The sequence below is a fragment of the Cololabis saira genome, chromosome 14 (genome assembly GCF_033807715.1).
Source record: "Cololabis saira isolate AMF1-May2022 chromosome 14, fColSai1.1, whole genome shotgun sequence".
Classification (NCBI taxonomy): Eukaryota; Metazoa; Chordata; class Actinopteri; order Beloniformes; family Belonidae; genus Cololabis; species Cololabis saira.
Window position 1 is genome coordinate 34,714,941 of NC_084600.1, and position 27,957 is coordinate 34,742,897.

A 27,957-nucleotide genomic window follows, 5' to 3' on the forward strand; every position below is an offset into this window, starting at 1 on the left:
TTTTCTGAACTAAACACAAAAAAACGTTGTATATTTTAAGGCAATATTCTGCCTTTTGCCTTGAACATAACTAATAAAGTCTGTAACTCTTAATAAACCTATTAATAGTAATATAAGTAATAATAATTCTGGATGCCTAACATATGAATATCCACATATCCAAGTATTCGGGACATCGTATGTGGAGTTCTCGCTCAACCAGCTGAGCAGATAAGTGCGTTAAGTTATGCTTATAGGTTTATATTCTGATATAAGTCAACATACAGAGCAAAAGTACTGAAAAACAGTGATAAGCTATTTCAGTTTAGCTGTAACTGCTTAAACATATCTCATATATTTTTAATGTCTCTAAAAGGTAAGAGTGTTTGGAGCGTCTCTCCTGACCATATTTAAGTATGGGTGTGTAGGAAATCTTAGCATTAGCCATTGTTAAGATGTGGATATTTTAACTCTATGGCATTATGCACAACACCTGCGCTGAAGTTCAAACCCTGATTGGGGATGTAGTTGAGAGGTTTCCACTGTGAGCGAGCCTCCGGGAGTCTTAGACCCTTTCAGGGGAGGCTCAGTGAATGAAGGTGAGAAAATGTTACATGAATTGACAAAAGACTGTTTGAGGTGTATTTGAAGAGCTCAGATACGCCTCAGGAATTTGGCAAAACAGAGAAAAATATGGAGTGAGAGTAGGTTTTTCTTCCCTCAGTGGAGGCTGGCAGGCTCTGACTCTTAAAGCTCCTGATATACTCGATTTACTGTATCCGAGTGGTGTGAAAATGACTGTGTGTTTATTGTGCTTTGTGATTGTGCGTATGTCTCTGTCTGTTGTCTCTCCACACAATATGACACGAAGATGAGTCTCATGAAAAGATCACTTATATTATAAAGGGTAAACTATCATTGTTTCAAAACATTTGGGGTTTTGTTACTTTTTTGTTTTGTTTGGGGTTTTATTTATTTATTTTTTCTTTCTTTTTCTCTTTCCTTTTCTCATTTAAACCTAAATTGAGTGTTGCTTTATGATATGTTATGAATATCTGAGTTGTAAGAAATATGATTCGATTGCTGGACAATAATTCAGCGGCCCTTGATGTTTCCTTTTATGTAAGAGCACTCTTACTTTTGTGTCATTGGAAAGATTTTGAAAAACAAATAAAGATATTGTTGGAAAAAAAAAGTCTCATCTCCAAAGCGACATCATAAGAATCGATACTTTCATAGTAACAAAGCTCTACATGCAGCTTATTGACCCCGGCTGATCATGTGCCCCCCCCGTCCACCGCGGGGTCCGAGAACTACGCCAGAGGCGTTGCTTGGAAACATCGAGGCTTCGGCCACCCCAGAAATCTGTGGGTTTTCAAGTTATTTAATTAAATTTAGGTTGGTTTTTACAGCATGAAATCACAATGAAGGAGACGAGTACAATAGGTTATTATCAAGTTGTCTTTCAGCTCCATCAGGAAGAGTACAGGACAGAGGAGATTAGCGTCCCCACTGATCACAGTCGTCTACTACGCTGGGTCTTGTTAACACTTTGTTTGATTGTTTAACTCGTGTCTATGACTTCCTGTTGCTGGATAACAGTGGTTTCTGAACCGCTTTGTGTTAGTCTGTGTCTTATCTGGGACCCTCCTCTCCTTCATCTGTCCCCTCTGCTGCGCTCTTCATCTCCTCTCCTCTCTCAAGTCATGGAATCCTGCAGTCTGGTGGCAAACAAAATATAACTTAATTTCTCAGTCAGGCGTATCTTGAAATAAGATTAACAGATGAGGATTTTTATTCCTGGGCCGACATCTCACGGCTATGAAAACGGCTTTGCTCAGCAAAACCGTTGCTTTGGCAATGCAATGGACTTTTCAAAGAGCCTCACGTCCCATGTGTCGACGTTGGACCTGTTATGGGAGGAGTTTGTTGCACTAAAACAATCTTTACAAATCAGATCGGTCAAGCCTTCCTAGTGTTTTAGTTTTACCCATCTGATCTTGTCGAAGGGTGTGAGAAAGTGCCGCGTGAGCTGCACTGGTCGATGTAGCTTGAACATGCATGAAACCAGGACTAAATGTGACACTTTTGGTTGGAAATCCAGCTATTGCAGCGCTCATAGTCCTCGCTGTGAAACTTTGAAATAAAAAATACAAGGTATGTGGCAGGTCGTGGATCAAATGGAGCATAGAAAAGGAGAATGAAGCACAGATACTTTGCTCTGGTCAACTCATCAAAATTAAAGCCACAACTATTGGTGGAGAAGAGTGATGTTCTTCAACCCCGGTCGTCGGGTTGAAGGTCTTTTTTAGATATTACTGATACTACTGTACGGATACTTTACACACTCACACATTCCTGTCTTTTCTGGCCATCCAACTTTAGTACATGAGTACATTTTTATTTATATTGCACCTTTTCGAGACAAAAATCATAAAGTGCTTGACAATAACACACAAAGCGTTTGATTTCAAAACCGTGAGATGAGGTGAGTCAATTCGTTTGTACCACTTTAGGAGAATTTATATAAAGCGGTGAATGTATTTCTACAGTGATTGACAGCCGGCTCAGCCAGTGGTGAGCCGTTATCTCTTCCTCATCCATGATCGTCGTGCCACCAAACTTAGAGGCAGTCAACAGTTACTAACTCAGCGTCAGCTTAAAGCAGCTGTAATTTCTGATGTCGCCATCAGTTCAGGGCGTACAACCCGCTACAAATGTCTGCCGGGCACCTCTGGCGGGCAGCTCTGCCCGGCTGAAGGAGCTGGTAGCCACGGCTAACTTTGACTGACATACGGTGGCTGTGTTCAAAACCGCTCTCCAGAAACCAGTGGGTCAGGTGGCTGATGCGTCGTATTTATGGGCTACGGTACCGGCGCTGAGAGGGGCGGGGTTAAGTGGATAGCATGAGCAGTGAAGGCTCAGCTCCACCCTCACTGTTGTTGTCCATCTCACGACCAGAGGTGTCAAAAGTATTCACATTCATTACTCAGGTAGAGGTTTAGATACTAAAGTTTAAAAATACTCCTGTAGAAGTTGAAGTATCAACTCAAGTTTTTTACTCAAGTAAAAGTATAAAAGTACTGGTTTCAAAACTACTTAAAGTATAAAAGTAAAAGTAATGTAAGGGGGGAAAAAGCCATTAAGGACAAAAGCCATTGAAAATGAATGAATCTTAGTATAATGCAAATATATTAAAGAACCATATATGTGTACTATTGAGCATTAACATGTGTTTCAGAGAGCAGGAGATATGATGACTAGTTGCCTATAAGTATTGTAATGGTGCAAAAAGTCAAACTTCAGAGGCATGTTATCATTTATCCTAACCTTTATTGGAATGTACATCCAAGTTTAGTTGCAGGAATCTGAGGGAACGGATGTAAGAACAAAACTGGACAAGAACATCTGAAACAACCACAACCAAATTCACTCTATCCGGATGGAGCAATTTAACTGGATAGTTTGTTTAAAGGCCGAAATGAAATAGAGTAACTAGGCTGTTTTTAAAATGTAAGGAGTAAAAAGTACAGATAATTGCGTGAAAATGTAAGGAGTAAAAGTAAAAAGTCGTCTGAAAAATAATTACTCCAGTGAAGTATACTGTAGATAACCAAAATTTCTACTTAAGTAAGGTAACAAAGTATTTGTACTTCGTTACTTGACACCTCTGCACACAACATAATTATCCCGCACAGCCCAGCTGATCTAATCACGTCCCAACACCTGAAGAGGTGAGCGGCGAGTCTCACTCTAAAAATAGTGTGCTGAGGCTGCGTTTTTGGCCGTGAGTTAACTGTTTTCGTAGAAACCCTTGTACATCCTCCAGCGCCATGCGAGGTTGCCCCTGGACGCTGGGGTGGGTAACCCCGTTCAGGTTGGCTGCTGACCTGATTGTCCCTCTGCAGTGTGCATGCAGATGTGAGACTGTGTTTCTGAGCAGGGGAGGGGGATTTGTGGAGGTTGGCCAAGGACAAGGGGATGTTGGCACAATGCACTGTCTCTCTCGCTCTCTTACACACACACACACACACACACACACACACACACACACACACACACACACACACACACACACACACACACACACACACACACACACACACACACACACACAGTCTGCTGTGAAAACTAGAAAAGAAAGAGAAGGATTACAGGGAAGAAAAGGCAATAGCCGTTTTCCTCAGCCATACTGTGACAGTGAGGTATTTCAAGAATGAGAGATTATTTCAACCGCTCACACAGACCCAGTGTGTACACACACAGAGAAATGATTGTTAGCGCCTGACATGAATGGTATCTATACGATTGTACTTAGAGCAACATCCTTTTTTTTTGGGCACATAGAGATCTGTTGGAGTGTTTTATGGGAGTAAATTAAACGTCTTCTTCTGTGATCATTTGCTTTGCAGTTTGTTTTTTTTTGGGCGCCATTCAGTTAATCATTTTATATAGATTTTTTCTTTTTGCATAAGGGGCATTTAAAAGGCATTAAAGCTAACTGATCGTTTCATAGAAATTGAGAAAACTGGAGGAAAACCATCATTCAACTCGACCTCCTTTTCCTCTCATTTGATATTGAAGCTGTCTTTTCTTCCTGCTTTTTCCTTTTTTTTCATTTAATCATCCCTCTTTTAAGGCTGAGGAATTGCCCCTGCATTAAAAGTGGATAAAACAACAGCTAATCGTCACTGACCTGCAGTTCAGCAGCAGGGTTTCTGTATTTATTTGTATATTTTTATTATTTGCTGAAATGATGGCAGGACGCCATGATTAGCAACAGCAAAGCGAACCTGCAGCACGTTATCAGTGGAAATAAATGGTCACGGCAGCGTTATTTAGGAGCGTCGCCGCTTCTCTCTGAAGCACCTTTTGTCTCATTCTGTCAACAAAGTGGACTAATTACTCCCGACTCTGCTTCCCCCCATAAATTGTGCAGGAGAAGCAGGACCTGTCGGAGGTGTAGTTTTAATTCTCACTGCCACTAAGCATGTTTTGATGAAGTGCAAGTCTCTGTCAGTGCTGCCATTAGAAAAGACAAGAGATGGCTGGAAAATTAAGTTGAGCAAAGTAGTTTTTTTGTCTTTTTCTGTGAGCTGGATGAAAAAATGAAACATGAAACTTGGTAGATAGTGAACATTAAACCCCTTCTTCTTGTCTCTCTCTCTCTCTCTATCCTCCAATATGTTTCCCGCCTGGTTTAGAGGGACTGGCCGTTCTGCGTGAGTGATGGGAGTTGATGTGTGTGTGTGTTTGTTAAACTAGGCGTGTCCCGTGTGGGCAGGGGGAGTCGGATGGAGAGCGCCGCTCCGCCGGTGCCCTCCTGCCCACACTGGAAATGTCTTATGTAAACACCGTCCACTTGATACCTCTTTGAGAAACCATTATTATTGCTGTTGTTCAGAAAGGAGGAAAAGTGAGATTTTATAGGGTGGTGAGAAACATATGTGAGCGAGGAGACGGTTGAAACGCCAGCTCGACTCCTTTACGTCCATCATCGTCCTGTTCAAATAAACCTTTCACTGCTTTTATTGCTCCGTTTGTCTTTTCCCTCAAAGTGTCAGAGCCACTATTTATTCTCATCTATTTATTTACCCAAGATAAAATAATTCAGGTAAATACAAAGCAGGGATGTTCAAAGTTTTTTTTTTTTTTTTTTGATATATGTTTTTATTGGCAGATTGTTTCCACAATACAGAGCAAAACAGATGAACATACCTTTTTTTTTTTTCTCCCTCTCCCCATCCCTCCCCCCACGGTTATCATCATTAATTTTCTTTGGGAATAGCAAAAAATAAATAAAATAAAAATAAAAAATAAAACAAATAATAATAATAAAAATTTAAAAAATAGTAAATAAATAAAAAGATATGAATATAGTGACATAACAAAAAAGTAGTAGTAGTGCAATGAATGTAAACTTAAATAAGAAAATAAAATGAGAACGAAACCGAAATGGGTTATCTAGAGATTAATAATTATTTCTTAGATCAATAATTAGCAATTCCAGTAGTAGTCACAAGTTATACTAGTAAACACTTGAGTCGGAATGTTGTCTTAAAAGTTTATTTTGATCATCTTTATAAAAGAAGGACCTTTGGATGAGCATCTCAAATCTGCAGTTTTTTGAGTTTTGCACCTTTAACCAGCCAGAATAATGGCTTGCAGATTGTAAAACACCACTTTGAAGGATTTAAGCGTTTTGTGGCATTTTACATCGTCATGTGTCTTCGTTGTTTCATTAAGGATGACAACTGATGGCATCGCGCCATCATATCCTCGGCTCGGGCAACCGAGCAATCGCCTCTTTACCATAACAGTGCAAGGCTGCGGCTGGCGTTGGCCTGCTCGGATGCTAAATTGATACCATTAATCTGAAGTCTGGCGCGTTTCAGTGACTTCTGAAATGAAATCTGGCTGCCTTCATGTAAACACAGATACAATCAGTGCGGTCCAAAGGACCAGAAATGAAAAACAATATAAAAACAACAAGAACCCAAACTTTCTAACATCTGGCTTTTATTTGAAATCAACTTTCATTGCTGGATGGGATGAGTCTTCAGTCGTCGGTGTCGTCCGTCGGCACTAGCTCAGGTCCACAGTCACAGAAACGTTACTTTTCTGGTATGATAGGAAGTTACTGGTTTTTTGGTAAATTTTGCAATCTTTGGTTATATGATAGATGATGTAAAAAGAACCAGAAAAACTCCCGTGATGTCATCCAGAGGTTTTCCGAGAAGTGCTTTTAAAGCCTCCTTTTCTTCATACTGTGTGGCGCCGTGTTGTAAACGGACCGAGCAAGCAGACCTGGGCGCCATCCTGAACACGCCCACCTCATGTTAGATACCGTTCTCTGATGATCTAGACACGGTGTAGGAGAAAAGCCTGGTCCTAAAGATCTACCGTCCTGCAGGTTGTAGATGCTTCCCTGCATCAGCACATCTTAAACCTGCAGTCCTGCTCCTCAACATCTACTGAGGACCAGGACTGAAGACCACTGTACTAGAGAAACAAAGACGACAAACTCATCCATTGTTCACCAGGTTTTTCAGAATAAAACTGCACGATAAATAATATGGAACAATGATATCATTACTTTGAAAAGGCAGAAGAAAGGCTGACGTTCACACCTCCCTTTCTACCGCTTCTAGTCTGTGAAATTGTATCAAGAAGTGACTCTAGACCAGTGGTTCCCAACCTTTTTTCCAGTGGTGTAAAGTAACGAATTACAAGTACTTCGTTATTGTACTTAAGTAAGATTTTTGAGAATTTGTACTTTTATTGATACTTTCATTTTTCTGTACTTTTACTTTTACTTCGTTACATTTTCAAGGAAAAAATCGTACTTTTAATCCGCTACATTTAAAATTGGACACGTCTTTACTCGCTACAAATTAAAGCCATGAGAACAGCACAGCGGGGGCTGATTTATGGTTCCGCGTTACACCGGCGCAGAGCTACGGCGTAGGGTACGCGGCGACGCACACCCTACGCCGTAGCCTACGGCGTAGGTGTGCGTCGATAAGGCGGACGGGAAGGAAGGGGGGCGAGTGAATTGCCCGTGATTGCCTGGCGGCGGGTCCGTGACGAGACACCTTTAATACCGTTAATATTATAGATCCATGCGAGACACCTGGGGCAGACGGGGAGACTCGGCCTCCCCGAGAAGGAGCCGCAGCCCCCGGAAGAGTTGCGCCGCAGAGGCGGGCCGGAAAGGCCGGAGGAACCGCCGTCGCGTCGAGGACCGATGAAGACTGAAGCCTGAATTATCGGTCCGCGTTAAATCAACGTAAGGTACGGCGTAAGGTACGCGGCGAAGCGCACCGTACGGTGCGTGTCGCCGCGTACCCTACGCCGTAGGCTCTGCGTTGGTGTAACGCGGAACCATAAATCAGCCTTGAGCGGCAGCCGACGCTCAAGCCGACGAAATTAAAATGGGTTAATGGAAACAAACGCTAAAGGGGTCAGAATAATATCACCATTATTTAGAGTTGTAAGCAAATTCTTGGATTCTTCATTTCTTTGCAATCCTTTTGAAAATAATTTTGTACTTTGAATTTTGTACTTTGTACTTTGTACTTTGTACTTTGTACTTTTTACTTTTTACTTTTGTACTTTTGTACTGAAGTACATTTTACACCATGTACTTTTGGTACTTTATTATATTTAATTTGAGGTACTTTTATACTTTTACTTAAGTAATTTTCTTAATGGGTACTTTTTACTTTTACTTAAGTAATTTTCAAGCAGAAAATTTGTACTTTTACTTAAGTACGATATTTTTGTACTTTTTCCACCTCTGCTTTTTTCCTTGCTCCCCCCCCTACTTGTGTCTAAAGGCTGAAATATGGTTCTGCGTCACACACACGCAGAGCACACGGCGCAGTCGTGACGCCGTCACGAACCGTTCAGAGTTCTCCGTCTCTCCATTTGGTCGCGGTGCAGTACCCCCCGCGGCCACTAGTTAGCGATCTTTTTCTGAATGGTTTATCCGACTTTTTCCGGTCACAGTAAATCAAAGAAATAAGGACAACTATTGTGCAAAAAACAAAAACAAAAAAAATCACACATAAACGAAGAAAAAAGCCCTGGAAGTTCACTACTGCTTCAAACCGGAAACCGGAAATGCTTCGCTTTCAAACGAACCAATCACAGCCCTCTCGGTCTGCGTGTGGTCGGCGTCTCCTCGACGCGTAGTTACAATTTTCGGGAGGTGCACGTCACTGACGGCGCATGTGACGGCGTGTCCTCTGCGTGTACAAAAACCACACGCCGTAGACACGGCGTCGTTTTGACGCAGAAGCATAATTCAGCCTTAAGACCAGCCGGGCCCCCCGACCCGTACGTACTAGCACCAAAAGAGTAAAGTGATTCATTACAAATCTTTAATTGAAAAAATGAATATTAATTATGTTTTTGTGATACATTTCTCTTTGGTTTACCCTGTATACATATGGCTTTGTCTTTCTCACCTTCATTTTGTGTCACCAATATAAATATGCACAGAAAATAATTGCAAGGACATAAAATCATTTCTGAAAAATTTCTCTTTTAATATGAGAGCAACATTTTTTAACATTTTTCGTTTAACAACCTGTCGGAGTAGTAGTATGATTAAATGTTGAATAATGATATAATAATAAGTTTATATCCTGCTAAATAACTTAGAAATATATTTTGGTCATTTTAAAATACTATGTGGGTTTATACAGACTTGGATTACATGATATTCCATTTGGTGTATTATTATGATTTTTTATTTATTTAACATGCGCAAATATAATTTTTACAACTATATATCTTCAAAGCAGACAAAGTTTTGCGCCCCCTCCCAGAGATCTCTGGCGCCTCAGGTTGGGAGACACTGGTCTAGACAACTCAATCGCTGCAGCAATCATGTTTCATATTTTATCAATGGATTCAAACTAAAGCAAAGCCAAATGCCTGCTGTAAAACTACTTTCTTGGTCATTACTATCTGCCGTTTAAAGAGTGTGAAGGCTGTGGATGTTGAAAGAATAAAAGTTTGGCAAAACTCCTCTTTGTCACTCCTGACATAATATAGGTTTCATTATAAGAAATTGAAGTGGGATGTGATATAGGCATGAGGGGTCAACCAATGTGGGATAATATTTTGATGAACTTATATGTGTGTGTACAGGACCGTCTCAGAAAATTAGAATATTGTGATAAAGTTCTTTATTTTCTGTAATGCAATTAAAAAAACAAAAATGTCATACATTCTGGATTCATTACAAATCAACTGAAATATTGCAAGCCTTTTATTATTTTAATATTGCTGATTATGGCTTACAGTTTAAGATTAAGATTCCCAGAATATTCAAATTTTTTGAGATAGGATATTTGAGTTTTCTCAAGCTGTAAGCCATGATCAGCAATATTAAAATAATAAAAGGCTTGCAATATTTCAGTTGATTTGAAATGAATCCAGAATGTATGACATTTTTGCATTACAGAAAATAAAGGACTTTATCACAATATTCTAATTTTCTGAGACAGTCCTGTGTATATATATACACACATACATTATGTACCCAGAGAAATGTGAATCTCTTGTCCTCCCTGACCAAGCTCATATAACATTCTGAGCATTCTCAGCAGAGTTTCTCCTAGACATGTACTTTTAATAGTTCCCACTCCTTTTTGTCCCACGAGGCGTCTGACATGTAGCGAAGCAGCAAGCGAGAGCTCCCCAGAGCTGTGAGCCGGAGAGAGGCTGAGGAGGTGCAGCGCTTGGTTTTCATTGTTTTACGAATCAGAGCCCCACAGCGTGAAGTTCCTCCTGAATATTTCATGACACAAACCATAAAGATCAAAGCAAATCATCTGTCTTGTTGTTATGACTCCGAGGAGGAAAACATCTCCATGCCCCCCCCCTCCGCTCCTCTCATTACGGCCTCTATAATGTACTTTAAATGCAAGGGATTTTCTTTCTTTAATTAATTTTGAGTAAAACAATTGAAAAATGGGTACAAAGGGGAAACAATCTCCTACAGTAGTTAAAAATGGAAAATAGTTCAACCTTGACCTCTTTCTGTGGTAAAGATGAGAACTGCTTGAGTCTGTATTCCTACAACCCGGCATTTTTTTTGTTACAGACTATGTTTAAAAAGTTAAAGTTAAAGTAAGTTCTGGTGTAGCTTGCAGGCTAACGTCCTCAGGGATTTTGAGATTGCAGGAACATGAAGTAAGAACTATGTTTAAGATAGAAAATGTAGCGTTAAACATTGAGAAATATTGATCCACAGAGGAGTTAAGGGAGTGCTGAAAAGACATAAAAGACCTTGACCGTATGAATCTGATTTTGAAACAACCAGAAAAGGACACCAATTAGGAGAAATATGGAAAAAAAGTGGAAAAAAATAAATGTTGTAATTTGAGAGCTGAAAAACTAAGCAGATGTGACGGGGAGTTACTGATAATAGCTGAAGATCACAAAACTCACAGTCTGGTTCAGATCATGGATTTATTTATTTTTGAGCAAAAAGAAGAAGAAAGTTCTTTCAGCTCTTCCCTTTCATGGATTCGCCACAGTAGATCACTGCATTCTGCATTTGCATGAAGCTTTTATGTTGGATGCCCTTTCTGGCACAACCCTTTCCATTTATCCCAGCTTGGGACCGCTCCATAAGCCTGTTTACATTATTGGGGGTTAATGTGTCGTCCTAAAGTGTATATCATCTCTTCTCATTCATTGCCACCTGTGCAGTGGCTGTAAACGGCAAACAGAGACACAGAAACCCTCTTAGCCCCTTGGTGTCAATCTTACTTCTAGTTTATGCTCCGCCCCCAACCCCCTATTTTTTGGCGTGATTGTTATTTTTTAAATTTCTTATATTTGTATTAATTTATTCATTGTTGATGATCAAACAATTACAGTGGTCCGCTACCCCCGCCAGGTGGTACGGAGTGGAAGTCGGTAGTCAGTCCTTCTATGACTGTGTTTACATGCAGTCAATAACCCTTTTAAAACCCGAATATTGGCAATAACCCGAATTTGCACGGCCATGTAAACACCAATAACCCCTTTTGAATAACCCGAATTTGCTCATATTCCGGTTTTTAAAAACCCGAATATGACCCCTGAGTTATTCCTTTTAAAACCCGAATATTCAGTCATGTAAACGCCAAACGGAATATCCCCATCAAACGGAACATGAATTTGTTTTCTGCGCATGCTCTGTTTGCAAAGAATCCTGGTCTTTTGAGTCCAGGACGTACTTATAAACACGGAGAAACGCAAGACCACGCAACACTTTTGGAGTGAGGAGGAGACTAATCACTTCATAAATGTAATGAAGGATATGAACATTTTGGCATTTGTAGACGGTAGAAAGTATCGGGATAACGAGATTTACAAGAAGGTGAGAGAAAAGTTGCGCGAAGCAGCATTTGTTTTGAATTTGGATACAGGAAGAAGAAGCAGAAATGACGGGAATTGCGTCATCACGTTCTCCGCGCGTCGCTGGTTTGATCGGGATATCCCGAATGATTCATTACCATGTATACAGGGATAACCCTGTTTGCTCACGCATGTAAACGGAATATTCTGAATGTTTCAGTAACCGGAATATTAGCAATAACCCGAATTTTGACTACATGTAAACGTAGTCTATGTTAATGGAGGTGCAACAGCTGGAAGGACTGAGGTGGAGGTGGTCTGGTCCTCTGGTCCTCTGGTCCTCTGGTCCCCTGGTCCTCTGGTCCTCTGGTCCTCTGGTCCTCTGGTCCTCTGGTCCTCTGGTCCTCTGCTGGCTGTGACTGTTGCAGTCAATTCAACATCAAAACCATCTGGAATGCCATAAAATGTTCAGACACATATTCGTCGGGTCTAAAATGAGTTATATTTAGAGTTAGAAAAGCATGTTTTCACCAGAAAGGCAGTGTCCCTATAACCTGCCTTAGCCTGGTGTACACCACTACAGAAATGTGGCTTCGTGTTGGGTTAACATGAACCACAACAAATATAGTTGGTCAGTTGGTGCCGTTTTTTTCCCCATTCGCGTATTTCCAGCTACTACTCTTTCCTCATTATTATCAAACTGGACAGATGGGCAGAGGTGGACAGAGTACTGGACCCCAGTACTTGAGTAAGAGTACAAATACTACTGGTCAAAATTTACTCCGTTACAAGTAAAAGTAGCTCAGTCAAAATATTACTCGAGTAAGAGTAGAAAAGTACTTGCTTTTAAAGGTACTTAAGTATCCAAAAGTAAATGCTTTTAAATTTACTTTAAGTAAAAGTAAGAGTAAGAGTAAATTTCTTATTTTCCACATCAGTAAATTACTATATTTTTTCTAAATTAATTTAAGGATCTTTTAACTCTTGTTTCTGAGAATTAACTCTTTGAAACCAGCTGCACTGATGTGCTGCTTTTAGAACCACAATGTTATATAAAACCTGCAGAAACACCAAAAACAAATCAAATGAATGGGATCATAAGAGGACAGCAGATGATGCAGAGTTTATTAACAATCATGAACTGAAACCAAATGAACCTGCACCATCCTATTATCTTTTTGATTTTGTCTTTCTTCTCCTGACGCAGGCGTAGCCATTGTTGCATCTATGTCTTGACGCTGTCTTGACAAACGCAGGCTACTTTGGCGGTATCGTTTTGAGGAGGCTTGACGTATTTCCGCTTTACGTACATCCCAGTGGAGAGCGTGCACTGTGATAGGTCTCCTCCTTTGACAAAAACAGCTTGTGTCCAATAGGATTTTAGGGAAGAAGAAAAAAGAGCAGACCTGAAAGTAACGAGTACTTTTCAGCCTTCCTAGAAATTTACTCGAGTAAAAGTAAAAATATTTGTCTTGGAAATGTATTCAAGTAAGAGTAATAAGTATCAAATAAATCTAATACTCAAGTAAAGTACAAATCCTCTGGATATGTACTTAAGTACAGTACTCAAGTAAATTTACTCCGTTACTGTCCACCACTGCAGGTGGGTGGATAGATTGTTGCAAGGTCGGTAAAAGGTACATATTGCTCATATTTAACATCTCCAACTCGTGTAAGATGCACTTCTTTTATGCCACCTTTAAGTCTGAGGAACATTAACGAAGTAAACAGAAAAGATATCAGCACTGCAGAAAAGTGTAGTGGTCTACCCACAGAGGCACCTTTGGTGTTTGTGTCCTGGTCGTGTGTTTAGTCGCCAAGCAGAAGCATAAATCAGGCAGAACTTCATCACAAGTATAAAAACCTCCCAATCAGCTTTGATGCACGCACCGTTGGAGCAAATACAACCAGTCCTAAACTGATGTTATCTATTTGTAAAAGGCAAACCAGCAACACAACTGAAAAACCTCTCTATGTCTTTCACCTCTAAGAACTGATTTTGAAGTACATTTATGATTTTTGAAATAAAATCCTTTTGTGCAGCCCTAAATTGAACAATAATGACCCCCAAACATTTTCTCAGGGCTTTCCAGAAATGCCACAGAAAGACAGAAAATCTATTTAGGGCTCTGCAGAGAGCTGTAATTGTCTCCAGTGTTGACAGATGACTGCGCACTTTATCTCTACCTTTGTTGTTATGATCAAATGAGACAATGGGAGACCTTGTGCACATGCTTTTGTTTACTTACATTATGTAACACAGTCAGCATGTGTGTTTGCGGTACATGTGACTGCAGGATACTTGATACTTATCGGTGGAGGAACACATTGTACCCTGACCCCACTGACTCACATCCTTTGGATGAGGTTACTTAACATTATTATGAGGCAGCACTTTAATTTCATGTCAAATTACTTTTTCCATTCCCTTTCTCTCATAGCCAAGCGTGAAGCTCACTCGAAATGTCATCAGACTATCAGTGAAAGAGGAAAAACATACTTTTATATCTCCTCTTTAAAATACTTTGAATATTTGTTTCAGTTGTTCTGAAATGTGATATTTAGAAGACGGAAGAGAATCTCCTTTCACAAACTGAGGCAAGGGTGCTATTAAATTCAATTTGCTCTAACTTTAGGTGGCTTTCCAGCTTCGGATCAGGTTCCAGTGGTGTCTCTACACCGTTGTTGCTCTTTTCCGTTCTCACTTATGGCTAGAAGCCAGATGAGTACTATTGGAGTCCTAAACAAAAACATTAAATTGAAGGAAGTATTGAAACAAAAATCACAAAGAGTATTATTAAGACGACCAGAACACTACTGGGATTCCTGTCTATAATAAAATGTTCTCAGGAGACACATGTGATATTGAGGATGGGCAGCAGGAAAACTACCAACTTTACTAGCACAGACTCTGAATAAAGTGGTAACTCATTTTCTGACCTCGTGTGGGTAAAATAACCACTTAGATTTAAAGGGGACCTATTATGACATCTAATCCCTATTTTAAACAGGCCTTGAATGTCTTAAAAACAAGCTTTTGATTATTTTTGCTAAATAAATTAGAAATTCAGCCTCTGAGCCATGTCTTTAGCATCCCAGTCTCTAACCTCCTTATCTATGCGGGATTCTGAGTGGGCGGGGCTATGATAATGAGGCTCTGTGCTGATTGGCTGCCTGAATGACGCGATACACCGCTATGGAAAAATGGCGGAAGCTCCGGCCGGCGGAGTTACACCGTGTCCTAACTGCATGCGATGCGAGCGAGCGTCAGCAACAAAATCAATTCCATTGCTTTATTTTCTATTGGACTGTTCTAACTGGCCACAGCAATGCAGCATCGCAGCGCAGCGACGTGGCACGCCGTTTTGAGCTGGCCGTTTCCTGCCGCTCCCGTTGAAAGCCGGTTGAAAGCGCTGTAGGAAACGGTCATGGGTGAGAAACGGCTGATCCAGTTAGTTGAAATGAGAAGTTATCTCTATGATACCCCCTCATTTCACTACAAAAACACACAGTGTCCGATGTCACGCAGTGCTACGCGATAGTCGGACGCTCGCATGCAGTTACACGGTTTTATAGTTGTGGGCGTAGTTTGCATTTTGGTTACGTAATGAAAATGCGCAAATCTGAATGGCTCTTAGAAGCCACATCACACTCGATGGCTCATCCAGGCGGCTGTACAGACACTGCAGAATTTGGTTGCTTTCCTCCTTCTCTGAGTTGGCAGGCTGAGGGGAGACCACTTTATATATGTTAAAGCAAGAAAAAACGTGTTTTTCATAATAGGTCCCCTTTAAATCCAAAAGCCCTAATCGTTTTGTTCAGTTGTAATCCTAGCTGAAACTTGAGAGTAAACGGTTTGGAGCGTGTTGTCGTTAGCAGTTCTCATTACTGGAAAGCCTGTGTTTGTAGCATTTTTCTTGTTTTCTTTTATGTACCCAGAGCAATATACTGTATATCGTTATTTGAGAACCAAAATAGAATCTTGAAGTTGGTTAACTGGTACATCCTTTCGCGTGAGTGGATTTCAAAGAATCAGTGGAAAAACATGGAGAAGTTGGATTTCTGGGTTTTGGTCTTTTGTCTGTATAGATTTGGAAAAACCAAATCTGCAGAACGACACCATTATGCTTAAAAAATGCAACAATTACTGTTGCTTTTACAGTAGCATGACAACCAGTTCTCCCTGTTCCTGAGTGTGTGTGTCCCCGTGTGTGTGTTGATATCTTCTCTTTTCTCCCTCCCCTGCCCAATAGGCTGTCTGTCCAGGATCACATATCAATATGGTTAGATATTACACCAAAATAGGCCTCAATTTTCTGCCTTTATGTCTTCACAGAAATATATTAGAGTTTGGGATTCATTAGCCATCACTCACCCGCACATTGATTCTGTATTTATGGTCAAAATTGGCCATTTGCAGACAAAAATTGATCTGATCAGTGTTTTTTTTATAAGTTTAATGGGTGCAGAATCTGCGGTGTAAATGCTGTTGATCATTGATGGACAGTTACCAGGAGGCTGGCATCGATCTGAGCCCGAAATGCAGGGATCCCTGTGCAGTCTGAGCATCTGCACGCAAGCATAGAAAAGCTGGGGAAAGCATCATCCTGAGGACAAGCTGGTGTGTGTGTGTATGTGCACCTCTGCAGGGTAGTGCTGCATATTTCTTGTGCTCGTTTCCCTAGCAGACAAAAGCACCAAGAAAGCAGAAATGGCAGGTAGAAGAAGCGAAAGTGGATGAAGAGGAAGGAAAATCAGCAATTATACGAAGATGCAAAAGCAGAGAGGGATGAGCCTCGTTGAAATTCAGAACGCATAAAGTCTGGCAAAGTCATTATAATCTTTACTGTGTTTACAGATAGTTGCTCTGCTGTGTAATTACACATATCAACACATTTATTACATGCCGCTGCTGCAGTAACCACCCAGATTTACTTTAGACAGCCACACTAAAATCAAATAATAGCGGTACAAATCCAGTTTGTGTGCAGATGTAATTCAAAACCTGTTTTAGTCTGTTTCTAAGTTGTATTCAGAATTTTTTTGGACTAATGATTCATTGCATGACAGCTGGCATCCTGGGATATCTCCTCCCAGATCTGGGGCAGGACGTCATTGGGCTCCTGAGCAGTCTGAGGGGCGACTGATGTCCCAGAGGTGTTCCAGAGGTGGGATTTAGTTCAGGGGAGCCTGTGAAGGGTATCAATTCCTTTATCCTCCAGGAAAAGCCTGCATACTCACACCACGTTAAGGCCCTGACACACCAAGCCGACTGTTGGCCGTCGGGCCGTCGATGAGCGTCGGTGCGCGTCTGTCGGCCTAGTTTCCCCGGTGTGTCCCGCACGTCGCCACAGGTCGGCCGCCCGTCGGCAGCTTTTCAGCCTATTCGACATGTCGAATCGGCTTCGGCTTCGGCTTCGACATGTCAAATCGGCGTTGGCCATCGGTCAAACAGCTCACTCTGTGATTGGCTGTTTAGGTAGCGAATCAGTGCACGAGAAGAGAAACGGAAGTGACGAAAGCAAACAAACGGTGAAGGTTAAGAAGCTGAAGGCCGAGGGCTGACAACGCCAGTGCCAATTCTTTATTCTTACGCATTGTGGTAGCGAGAGTGGTGTGGAAATGTGGTGTGAATATGAAACCTATTTGTTTTGTTTACGGCTTCCCAGAGCTTCCGGTTTTCCCTTGTTTTTGAGTGAATACAGATTACCGCTGCCTGCTGGTATGGAGGGGAATTATCTCTCACACATGCGCAGAACGTACGTGCTAATTGGCCGTTGGTTGTCGTCTTTGCGGTGTGTCCAAGTGCTTCTTTTTGAGCCCGACCCAGCCCGACACAGGCGACGCGAGGCGACACAGCAGCCGGCCGACAGCGGGCGACGTTGGGTTGGTGTGTCCTCGGCTTTAGGCCGGACATTGTTGTGCACCAGGAGGAACCCCCCAACCACTTCATAGGCGTAGGGTCTGACAGTGGGTCCAAGTATTTAACCCTGATACCTACTGTAGTCGGGGTGCTATTGGCTAGCCTGTAGGGGTAGGTGCCCAGCAGGTCATGTGTGTAATCTTTTCCATGGCTTCTACACAGGATGACCCTGGTCTTATCTGTGGAAAGCCCAGGGTGCCACTCGCTGACCTGCTGATTCTGGTGGATGAATGGCAAATGCCAATCGAGCTCCACAGTGTTTGGCAGTGGCCACAGGGCCCACTAGAGACCTTCTGTTTCTGATTGTCTGGTCAGAGACTTTCCCACCAGTGGCCTGCTGGAGGTTATTGTCTAAGGCTCTGGCAGCTCGTCCTGTCCCTCCTTGCACAAAAGAGCAGATACCGGTCCCACCCATGGGTTCAGGACCTTCTACGGCCTTGTCCAGCTCTCTTTGAGTACCTGCCTGTCTCCTGGAATCAGCTCCATCAATCTGTCTCCAGACTGTGCTGGGAGACACAATAACCCTCCTGGCCAATCCTGCAGGAGCTGGATTCCCTGAGCAAACTCTGTGGAGTCTGGATATTTTGCTTCCAGCCACCAGTGAGATGGCCAAGGGGCTCGTCTCCATGTTTCCCCTCTGATGCACCCGTTGTTGATTTCATTAACAGCAAAAGATACTGAAACTGATTAACATCCTCCTCTGCTGCTTAACTGGCCAGATCAATATCCCAGAGGTTTACTTACTTTATGCTTATGTTTCTTTGATTTTTTTTAATTTTTATTATTGAGCAGTGTACTTTCAGTGTGTGTGCAGCTCTGCTGGCAGCACATGTAACTCCAGTGGAGATGGAGTTGAAAGTGGCAGCTGTTTTGGTGCGATGACAGCAGAAGTGCTGATGATAGGATGATCACAGTTGCCGCCTGATGGGAGGGCGACTGCAGCGACGATAATAAGTAAGTGACATGATAATGAGGCGTTTAAGACGGGAGCTAAATGGAGAGCTAAAAGTTATTTGTGGTCATGATCACTGACGCACTTCAAGCTTTTCATACAAAGGTCACAACTTTACCACACACTTATGTGGATAATGTGGGAGGGTGTGTGTGTGTGTGTGTGTGTGTGTGTGTGTGTGTGTGTGTGTGTGTGTGTGTGTGTGTGTGTGTGTGTGTGTGTGTGTGTGTGTCTGTATATGAAACTCTACAAAACAAAAGATGATTGGGAGGAACTGCAAGTGTGGACGTTGTTTGTTGTCTTTTTTAGTGTGGATGTGGGTGTGTTTCAGTGTTTTGGTTCCTAGTGAGTTTCTGCCCTCACTTCCTGCTGCCAAAAGATTGTTAGAGGAGATTAGGCACCAATTTGTGGTCTCATCACCCGATCACAGTGTAAAACACACAACTATTAATGCCTCTAAATCTACTCATCAGACGGGAATGTCATTGTTTGACGGTGACCACGCTGCAGCCTCGGTGAACCTGAGGGTGTGTTGCCATGGTGATTGACATAATCTGTTCTTCTTGGAACTGAAACTGTAGTTTTACTGCTTATTCTGAGTTTACATGACTATTTAAAGTAAGTAATAAAACGTCCTCTGTGGACAACCGCTGAACACTGACGGGCTGAATGTCCTAAACACAGTTATGACTAATAACTTCAAACTGGCTGACGGCGAGGAAAAGAGAAGAAATCCTTAGAAGTAACATAATTCAATTATTCATTCAAATTGTGACAGCAAGAGTGACATGTTTGACAGTTTTTGTTAAGCAGTCCGGGGTCCGCCTAGTTTAGGTGAGAATGAAGCATCTTTGTCCGTTGCATCACTGTGACTGATCCCCGTTGTTTGTTTGGTTCCTTCGTGCCATGATTTTCCACCCAGTTCTGTCTGGCGCATTCAATAATTCATTGACCCTTATTCTATATTCTCGCCATCAAGTGATGATGTCATATCAAAGGGCTGTCAGAGATCCGGCGTGTGGGCTTTATACTTCACACGAAGAGATATTCATCTATTCTAAATGACCACTGAAGCTATGTGGTATTAAAATGAGTGGATATGTGTTGACTGTGCTGGTACTTAACTGGTACCGAGTTGTTTGATTCATTTCGTGTGGTGGCATTATCACCAACTAGTTTGAAAAATCTGTTCTTTTTTGTTTGGTTTGGTTGTTTGGAGCCACATATAGAGCTTTTTGAATATCTCTAGCTGTGTTCACAGAGTAAAAACAAAAAAAAAGCTCACGCTATGCTAGGGCTGGGCGATATATCGAGATTTTAATATATATCGATATATTTTCAAACGCGATATGGTACGAGACAATATCGTTTACAGTATATTGAAATTTTTTTTTTTTTTTATGATTTTGATATAACTTATTTTGTGACAAATTGACTTGAATGTTTTATTTGAGATTTGCACAAATGTTTTGTTATTTGCACAAATGTCAACCTCAGTGGAAAAGTCTGCCTGTTACTGTCTACATTGTATTAATTGCACAGTGTATTTTAATTTAATTGTTATGCAGGAAAGGCATTTTTATTCTATATAGACGAATCCGGCGACCGGTTTGTGTGCGCCGCCATCTTGCGGCGGCGCCATTGCTGCGGTGGCAGGTGTCAATCTGCCACCGCAGCGCTGTTATTGTAACCTGACGCTACAGCATCATTATAGCTGGATTGATGATGTTAGACAGTGGCCTTCCATAAATAATGAAGGTATCTTAAATTAATGCTGATGTTAATTTATAAATAATGATTTGTTTGAGCGATAAGCAGGAAAGAATAGAGGAATAGGGAGATAAGGGAGTGTATGATTAAACACTGTAATATAGCTCTCTCCACCTCCTCTCCTTACGAGGCATGTCTGCACAATTAAATATTACCTGTTTATGTTTTGTTTAATTTTAGGTATCCAAGAATATTTTATTGATCGCCTGGCGTCCGATGACGAAAAAAAACGCAATTACAGGTCTCTAATTGAAGGGCAGAACTATCTCAGCTCCGGATGATACAGAATACATACATAACCCCAATCTTCAGATAAAACTAGTTTGTTGAGGAAAAAATATTAACTCTATTTGTAGCTGCAGAAGAAAAAAATAATCTCACGAGGAAAAGAAAAATATTGCTCACGCCTCTTCAGCATAAAAAAAAAAAAAAAAGAAAAGAGAAGTAAGAGTAATAAAAAAGATGTACTGTATGTTGTACTATTATACTAATTTATTGAAACACATGGCGAGTCAAACATTTACCAAAGCAGCTGCCAAACACTAAGGTAGTAAGACGTGGGTGTTGCAGAACTGCGGCAGTAAATCCTCATCGGAGCTTCACTCTTTAGTAGTGATTTCATATGAACCCAAACCATTAATAATCATTATTTTCTCCATATACCGCTCCCTGGCTTCCTTTTTTAAGGTATCCAGGTAAATTCCAGTTCCTTTCCAGCAGTTTAACATCTTTTTTTGCGTTCCGTCTGTTCACTTTGTGAAACAGAAAAGTAGTTTTTAAAGTCCATCCCTTCTTCATTCACTATCAAAACAAATGCACGTGACCGGGACAGGAGTTTTCCGATGATACAAATACATTAAGAGAGCCTGGCAGGGAGCGGAGTAATAGATCCATACGTATATATGTCTATGGGCTGGAGCGGAGGAGCGGAGCCGCCACCGCAGTAATGGCGGCCCGCTCGACTTCCGGGTTTCGCCGGATTCGTCTATATGCAGGCAGTTTATTTTTATTTCATTTGTTTTATACATTGTGATATTGTGCAGACCTCTGTTAATAAAGGAACCTGTGTGACATTTGGCACGAGGCTTTGTATTAAAACTGACTGTTTTTTTAAGGGTTTGCCTTAGAAAAAAATGAAGCTAACAGAGATGCTATGCTATAATGCTTTGGGGGAAACCCCAATTATGGCACAGAAAAAATATCGATATATATCGAGTATCGCCATTCAGCTAGAAAATATCGAGATATGATTTTTGGTCCATATCGCCCAGTCCTACGCTATGCCATCGGTGTTCCTGTTTGGTTAGTTCATATGGACCACACTTGCGGAGAAGCTCCTACTTACAAACAGCACGGCGATGCGCGGCGGAGGTGCGTCAGCTCCGCTTTGAGTGGTCTGTGTGATTAAAAGGACTTTTGGTTTGGTTTCAGGTCACCGGCGGAGTTGACGGACGGCCTGTCCATCACCGGGCGGGAGAAGGATGGAGACTCTCGTCCTTCTCGTACTGAACTCTACAGCTGCTACGACCTGGACGACCTGGACGTTGCCTGGCTGCAGCTGGTCAACCAGGAGTTCAGACAGATGGGTGAGACAAGAAAACCTTCATACAGAGCTTGAAGGGGCCGTAGTTTCCGGTCCTCTACTTGTATCGTCTTTTAATCCAGATGATGCACAGTGGAAAATGTTTTAGAGTTTCTTCATCAGCAGGTTCTCAGAGTTCACAGCCTTCTCCATCGGTCCTCTTCGTAGTTCCTCTCAGGCTCATCCGGCTTGTGTTGTCAGTTGATCCAACGTGAACACATGTGCACCAACCAGGCCTTGATCATGCAGATTTATATCCTTTATTTTGCTCTATTTCAGCAAAGATAGCCGTAGAGAGATGGGGAAAAAGAACACCTTCGTGTGCACTGCTCCAGAAAAATAAGACATTAAAGAAAAGAGTGGCAAGTCACACTGATAAAGTTGACAATTAATAAATAAAGGTGCCTCCCAAATAAAGCCCTGGTGCCCTAAGCAGGAAATGAAGACCTCAATCTTCATCCATGCGATGCAGCATGTGACATGATGCATAAACTGGCGAGTTTATTTAAAAAAGGATCGAATAATGGTTTGTTTTCTCTGCTTCTACAGGTAAAAGCCAGTAAATTAGAATATTTGGAAAAACTTGATTTTTTTCAGTAATTGCAGTCAAAAGGTGTAACTTGTACATTATATGTATTCATTGCACTCAGACTGATGCATTCAAATGTTTATTTCATTTAATTGTGATGATTTGAAGTGGCAACAAATGAAAATCCAAAATTCCGTGTGTCACAAAATTAGAATATTACTTAAGGCAAATACAAAAAAGGGATTTTTAGAAATGTTGGCCAACTGAAAAGTATGAAAATGAAAAATATGAGCATGTACAATACTCAATACTTGGTTGGAGCTCCATTTGTCTCAATTACTGCATTAATGCGGCGTGGCATGGAGTCGATGAGTTTCTGGCACTGCTCAGGTGTTATGAGAGCCCAGGTTGCTCTGATAGTGGCCTTCAACTCTTCTGCGTTTTTGGGTCTGGCATTCTGCATCTTCCTTTTCACAATACCCCACAGATTTTCTATGGGGCTAAGGTCAGGGGAGTTGGCTGGCCAATTTAGAACAGAAATACCATGGTCCGTAAACCAGGCACGGGTAGTTTTTTTGCTGTGTGCAGGCGCCAAGTCCTGTTGGAACTTGAAATCTCCATCTCCATAGAGCAGGTCAGCAGCAGGAAGCATTAAGTGCTCTAAAACTTGCTGGTAGACTGCTGCGTTGACCCTGGATCTCAGGAAACAGAGTGGACCGACACCAGCAGATGACATGGCACCCCAAACCATCACTGATGGTGGAAACTTTACACTAGACTTCAGGCAACGTGGATCCTGTGCCTCTCCTGTCCTCCTCCAGACTCTGGGACCTCAATTTCCAAAGGAAATGCAAAATTTGCTTTCGTCAGAAAACATGACTTTGGACCACTCAGCAGCAGTCCAGCTCTGTTTTTCCTTAGCCCAGGTGAGACGTTTTTCGCTCTGTTGCTTGGTCAACAGTGGCTTGACACGAGGTATGCGGCAGTTGAAACCCATGTCTTTCAAGCGTCTCTTGATGGTGGATCTTGAAGCACTGACTCCAGCAGCTGTCCACTCCTTGTGAATCTCCCCCACATTTTTGAATGGGGTTTTTTTCACAATCTTGACCAGGGCGCGGTGATCCCTATCGCTTGTACACTTTTTCTTACCACAGTTTTTCCTTCCCTTTGCCTCTCCATTAATGTGTTTGGGCACAGGGCTCTGAGAACAGCCAGCCTCTTCAGCAATAACCTTTTGTGTCTTGCCCTCCTTGTGCAATGTGTCGATGGTCGCCTTTTGGACAGCTGTCAAATCTGAAGTCTTCCCCATGTTTGTGTAGGCTGCAGAACTGGACTGAGAGACCATTTAAAGCCCTTTGCAGGTGTTTTGAGGCACCAGGTGTCTTCAAAATGTAACCCTTACACAATATTCTAATTTTGTGACACACGGAATTTTGGATTTTCATTTGTTGCCACTTCAAATCATCACAATTAAATGAAATAAACATTTGAATGCATCAGTCTGTGTGCAATGAATACATATAATGTACAAGTTACACCTTTTGACTGCAATTACTGAAATAAATCCAGTTTTTCAAAATATTCTAATTTACTGGCTTTTACCTGTATGTGCACTTCCTGCACTAAACCAGTGATTTTTTTTCTGGTTTCTTCGTGGGTTGGTCTTGTTGGGTGACACCCCTCGTGGGAAAAGTTCCCTCGGTCAGCGTGTCCATGTAAGCAGCTCTGATCAACATTTTTTATGTATCCTTTATTTATCCAGGAAAGTCCCATTGAGATACAATATCTCTTCTGCCAGGGAGTCCTGGTCAAGATGGCAGCAGAAAAATAAATTCAGTTTTATATAAAAGAAAATACATACAAGGACAAGTAACTTTACAAAAAAAAAAAAAAACATATCAAAACAAGAAACAAACAAACATAAAACATACAAGGATCAGAAAGCTAAAAAGAATTCATGACAAAGAATGAGACTTGATTAAAAAAACAACAAACATGAGCATAAAACATGAGCACCATCACCATCAGCTCGCACTAGGGCTGTTTGATTAATCGATTTTAAATCGTAATCGCGATTATATAATTAGAACGATGTTAAAACGTGAAAATCGTAAAATCGATTTTTCACTTTTTTTTTTTTTTTTAATTATTTATTATTATTATTATTTTTTTTTTTACCTTGTCTGCACACATATTAATGATTGATTGATGGAAATACCTCTCAATACCTGCGACAAGTGCCCCCTCTTTAGTGTAGGAGGGGGCGTTGTAACATGCCACCGGGCATCCCTCAAGCCAGATGCGGTAGACCGGCTCGTGTTCCTTGCAAAAAACTTGTGAATAGCAAATGTAATGACTGACATTACACACCTCTACCTCCTTCATGGGTTGCATTATTATTTAGCATGCAAAGACCCAGTTTAGTTTAATTAGAAAATGTCTTGTTTTATTTAATTGGAAATATAACTTACTGTATGTTTGCAAGTGCTGATTTGCTGATTTTTTTTTTCCAGAGATAAAACTTTATATTTTATTATATTTTTTAAAACCTTTTTTCAACTTATTTTACAGAGTTTTGCACTTTATTCATTCATTTTTGGTTTAATAAGAGCAAAGTTTGCACTCAAAGCCCAATGGGGCAAATGTTCAATAAAAAAACAGCATATTTGAAATCATTTCTTTGCCTTTTGTCAATTCACAAAATAATCGTAATCGTAATCGAAAATCGGATTTTGAGAGAAAAAAATCGAGATTTAATTTTTGTGCAAAATCGAACAGCCCTAGCTCACACTAGTTTGTTAATGACTTGTTGATTTCAGTAAGGTGCATTGGAGCAGTGAAACATCTAAACGTCCAGGTCAGCGGTCCCTAAAGACCAGAAATAAGGAACGCTGAAACATGAGCTCCCAAATGTCTCTTCTTTTTCTTTCTGTGATTTTCTCTTGCTCTCTCTCTCTCCTCCGTTTTGCCACTCTCTCTCCATTTGCCATGGTGACAACTGCTGACCCCGAGCATCTCCCTCATCTCCAGCGTTTTATTCGATATCTGATCGGCCCTTCTTAGATAAAGCATCATAATTGTGTTTATAAATCCCCGCTGGCGTTTCAGGCCTTATTCCTGGTACACATCCTCCGTAAATCAAACACAGACGCGCGCGCACGCGTGCACGCATGCACACACACAGACACAGGCGCGCGTGCACGAGCACGAGCTGGCTCTTCCTGGAGGAGAAGCGAGTTGTTTCTCATAACCTTCAACAATAGTCCAAACAAACAGAGCAGAACATTTGGTTCTGCTGCACGAGGCTCCAGATTCACGTTGGGATGATTCAGCATCATCCGTCTTCGTCCTCCACGTTCGGTTTCCCGTAGCCTGCGTCCAAATGCTGGACCTCGCCTTTGGACAGGACTGGTGATTTACCCACTTTCTCGGTTAGAGTTCACGTCTCCCATTTTTCACCTTTTGAAGAAAACATGTTTACTGGCAGAACAATAGATCATTAAAGCAGCACCGAACCCAGAAAAACAGCCTGTCAGTAGTAATAAAGGCAGCAGTTGATATTAAAGATCAGGCTTCATACCATAATAATGCAATAAGTAGAAACATTCAAAGATAATTAGAGCAGAACACGAAAGCCCTGGAAATCTGTACATGAATGTTGAGGGTAAAAAAAGAAAACAAACTGTACTGGAGAGGGGAGAAGAGGCACCGTTGGGAGTCCTGTTTATTTAAAGGCTGTTTCACATTCTTTATACGTACGCGATGTTAAATTAATAACTGTATAAATGCATGTAAACGAGGACCCGGATGCTCGGATATCCGGATATTTATTCCTTATGTGAACATCTGGGTTTCATTTTCGGGTATCCGGATTTTTATTTATTTATCTAAATGTTGACGACTCACTGGCGGCCGGGTAGCGTGACGTAATTAGCAGACCTCAGCTGCGTGGCTCACTTTACAAGTTGCCAAATTATAAACTCCTCCCTCATCATGTTTATCCCTGAAATGGAACTTTTTTTTTTTGTTTTGCACTGGCGTACCAAGTTACGTTTCATGTGTTGCACTTTGGTTGCAAACACATCAATACTAACTTGCTCGCTCGTACGCTGCTCTCGGACTCGAGTGTTGGGCGATAGTCCGATAGTTGGTCATAATCAAACGATCAGAGCGACGGAAATGGGTCCAGGGGGCCAAAACCACTTCCTGTCCTCTCTTTTCTCCGTGGTGAGAGACCGCAACGGTCCCTGGGCGGATGCTGAGGTGGAGCAGTCTGCGGTGCGTTCTTGTACCCTGTTGAAAATTTGCAACTGCAGCCCCACATAACCGTTTGTGACGGGTGCAATGCTACCTCACCATAGCAACCATGGCTACCATAGCAACCGTGAGGATTAGGGAGCGTCGGCAAGGGCACACGGATGGGATGTGATGACTTGCAGTACATGATGGACCGGCGGTCTGAACGCGCTGGCGGAGGGGAAGCTGAAGACGAAGACTGGTGCTGCTAATCAAATCCTTTGATTACGCCATCACCAAGTGTGCAAACAATAATAACACCAGAGGTTTTGTCAAGTTGCTGGTCTGTGATGCCTTACAGACACACACACACACACACACACACACACACACAAAGTGTGTATTTGCTTTCCTCTTACCCATGTGTTCAATCCGTGTTGTGAATTATCGTCTTCTTGCGTCACTTGTTGTCCTAGCGGGCTAATGTCAACCCCCACTTCCTCTCTCTTATCCACCGACTTCTGAATCCACAACAACATGTTGTTTCATCATGTTGGTTGTTCATTTAAACCAACAGTTCTGCTTTCGGCCAACTTCAGAACCTGTGTTGTTCCCAACTTCAGCAATACTACTTGATTCCTGTATTAAAGTCAATGATTTATTCCCAGAATTATGTGGTAGAAGATTTAGCGAAGCTGCTCCTCGGGCTGCATGTGAACCCTGCTGGTAATGAGATGCTTGTGAAGGAGAAAATAGAGTATTCATTTATTTATTTGAGAAGAGATGAAATTACATAAACATTCGATGCTCGGCTCCTCTTTAAAAAAAAAAATAAAAAGGGGGGGAAAAACAATCCTCCTTCTGAGAGCCGAGTTGTTCAGATGAATAAATTTGTAACTGCAGACTCCAGTTTCTTCATGGCTGTTTGTGCAGGACTGGCTTTGGAGAGGCAGCGTGACAGAACAGATAAACATGATTTATTAACGGTAAAAGGCATTCCCTGGAATGACCTAGCGTTTTCTCAGTCTGGTTAATTTGGAAATGGTGATCCAGTGATTTGGGCTAACGCCATGATTTCATCAGCACTTGTGATCATCGTCTTCCTCATTTTCAGCAGGATTTGT

At 41.6% G+C, this 27,957-nt stretch overlaps 1 protein-coding gene across 1 annotated transcript in view; it reads left to right on the top strand.

The window, feature by feature from the left end:
• jade2 (jade family PHD finger 2) overlaps nt 1-27,957 on the top strand; it is a 293,930-nt gene that overhangs the window by 139,748 nt on the left and 126,225 nt on the right. The window contains exon 5 of the mRNA XM_061740530.1: nt 21,918-22,072. Coding sequence (XP_061596514.1) covers nt 21,918-22,072 — 155 coding nt within the window. The remainder of the gene's footprint in view (nt 1-21,917; nt 22,073-27,957) is intronic.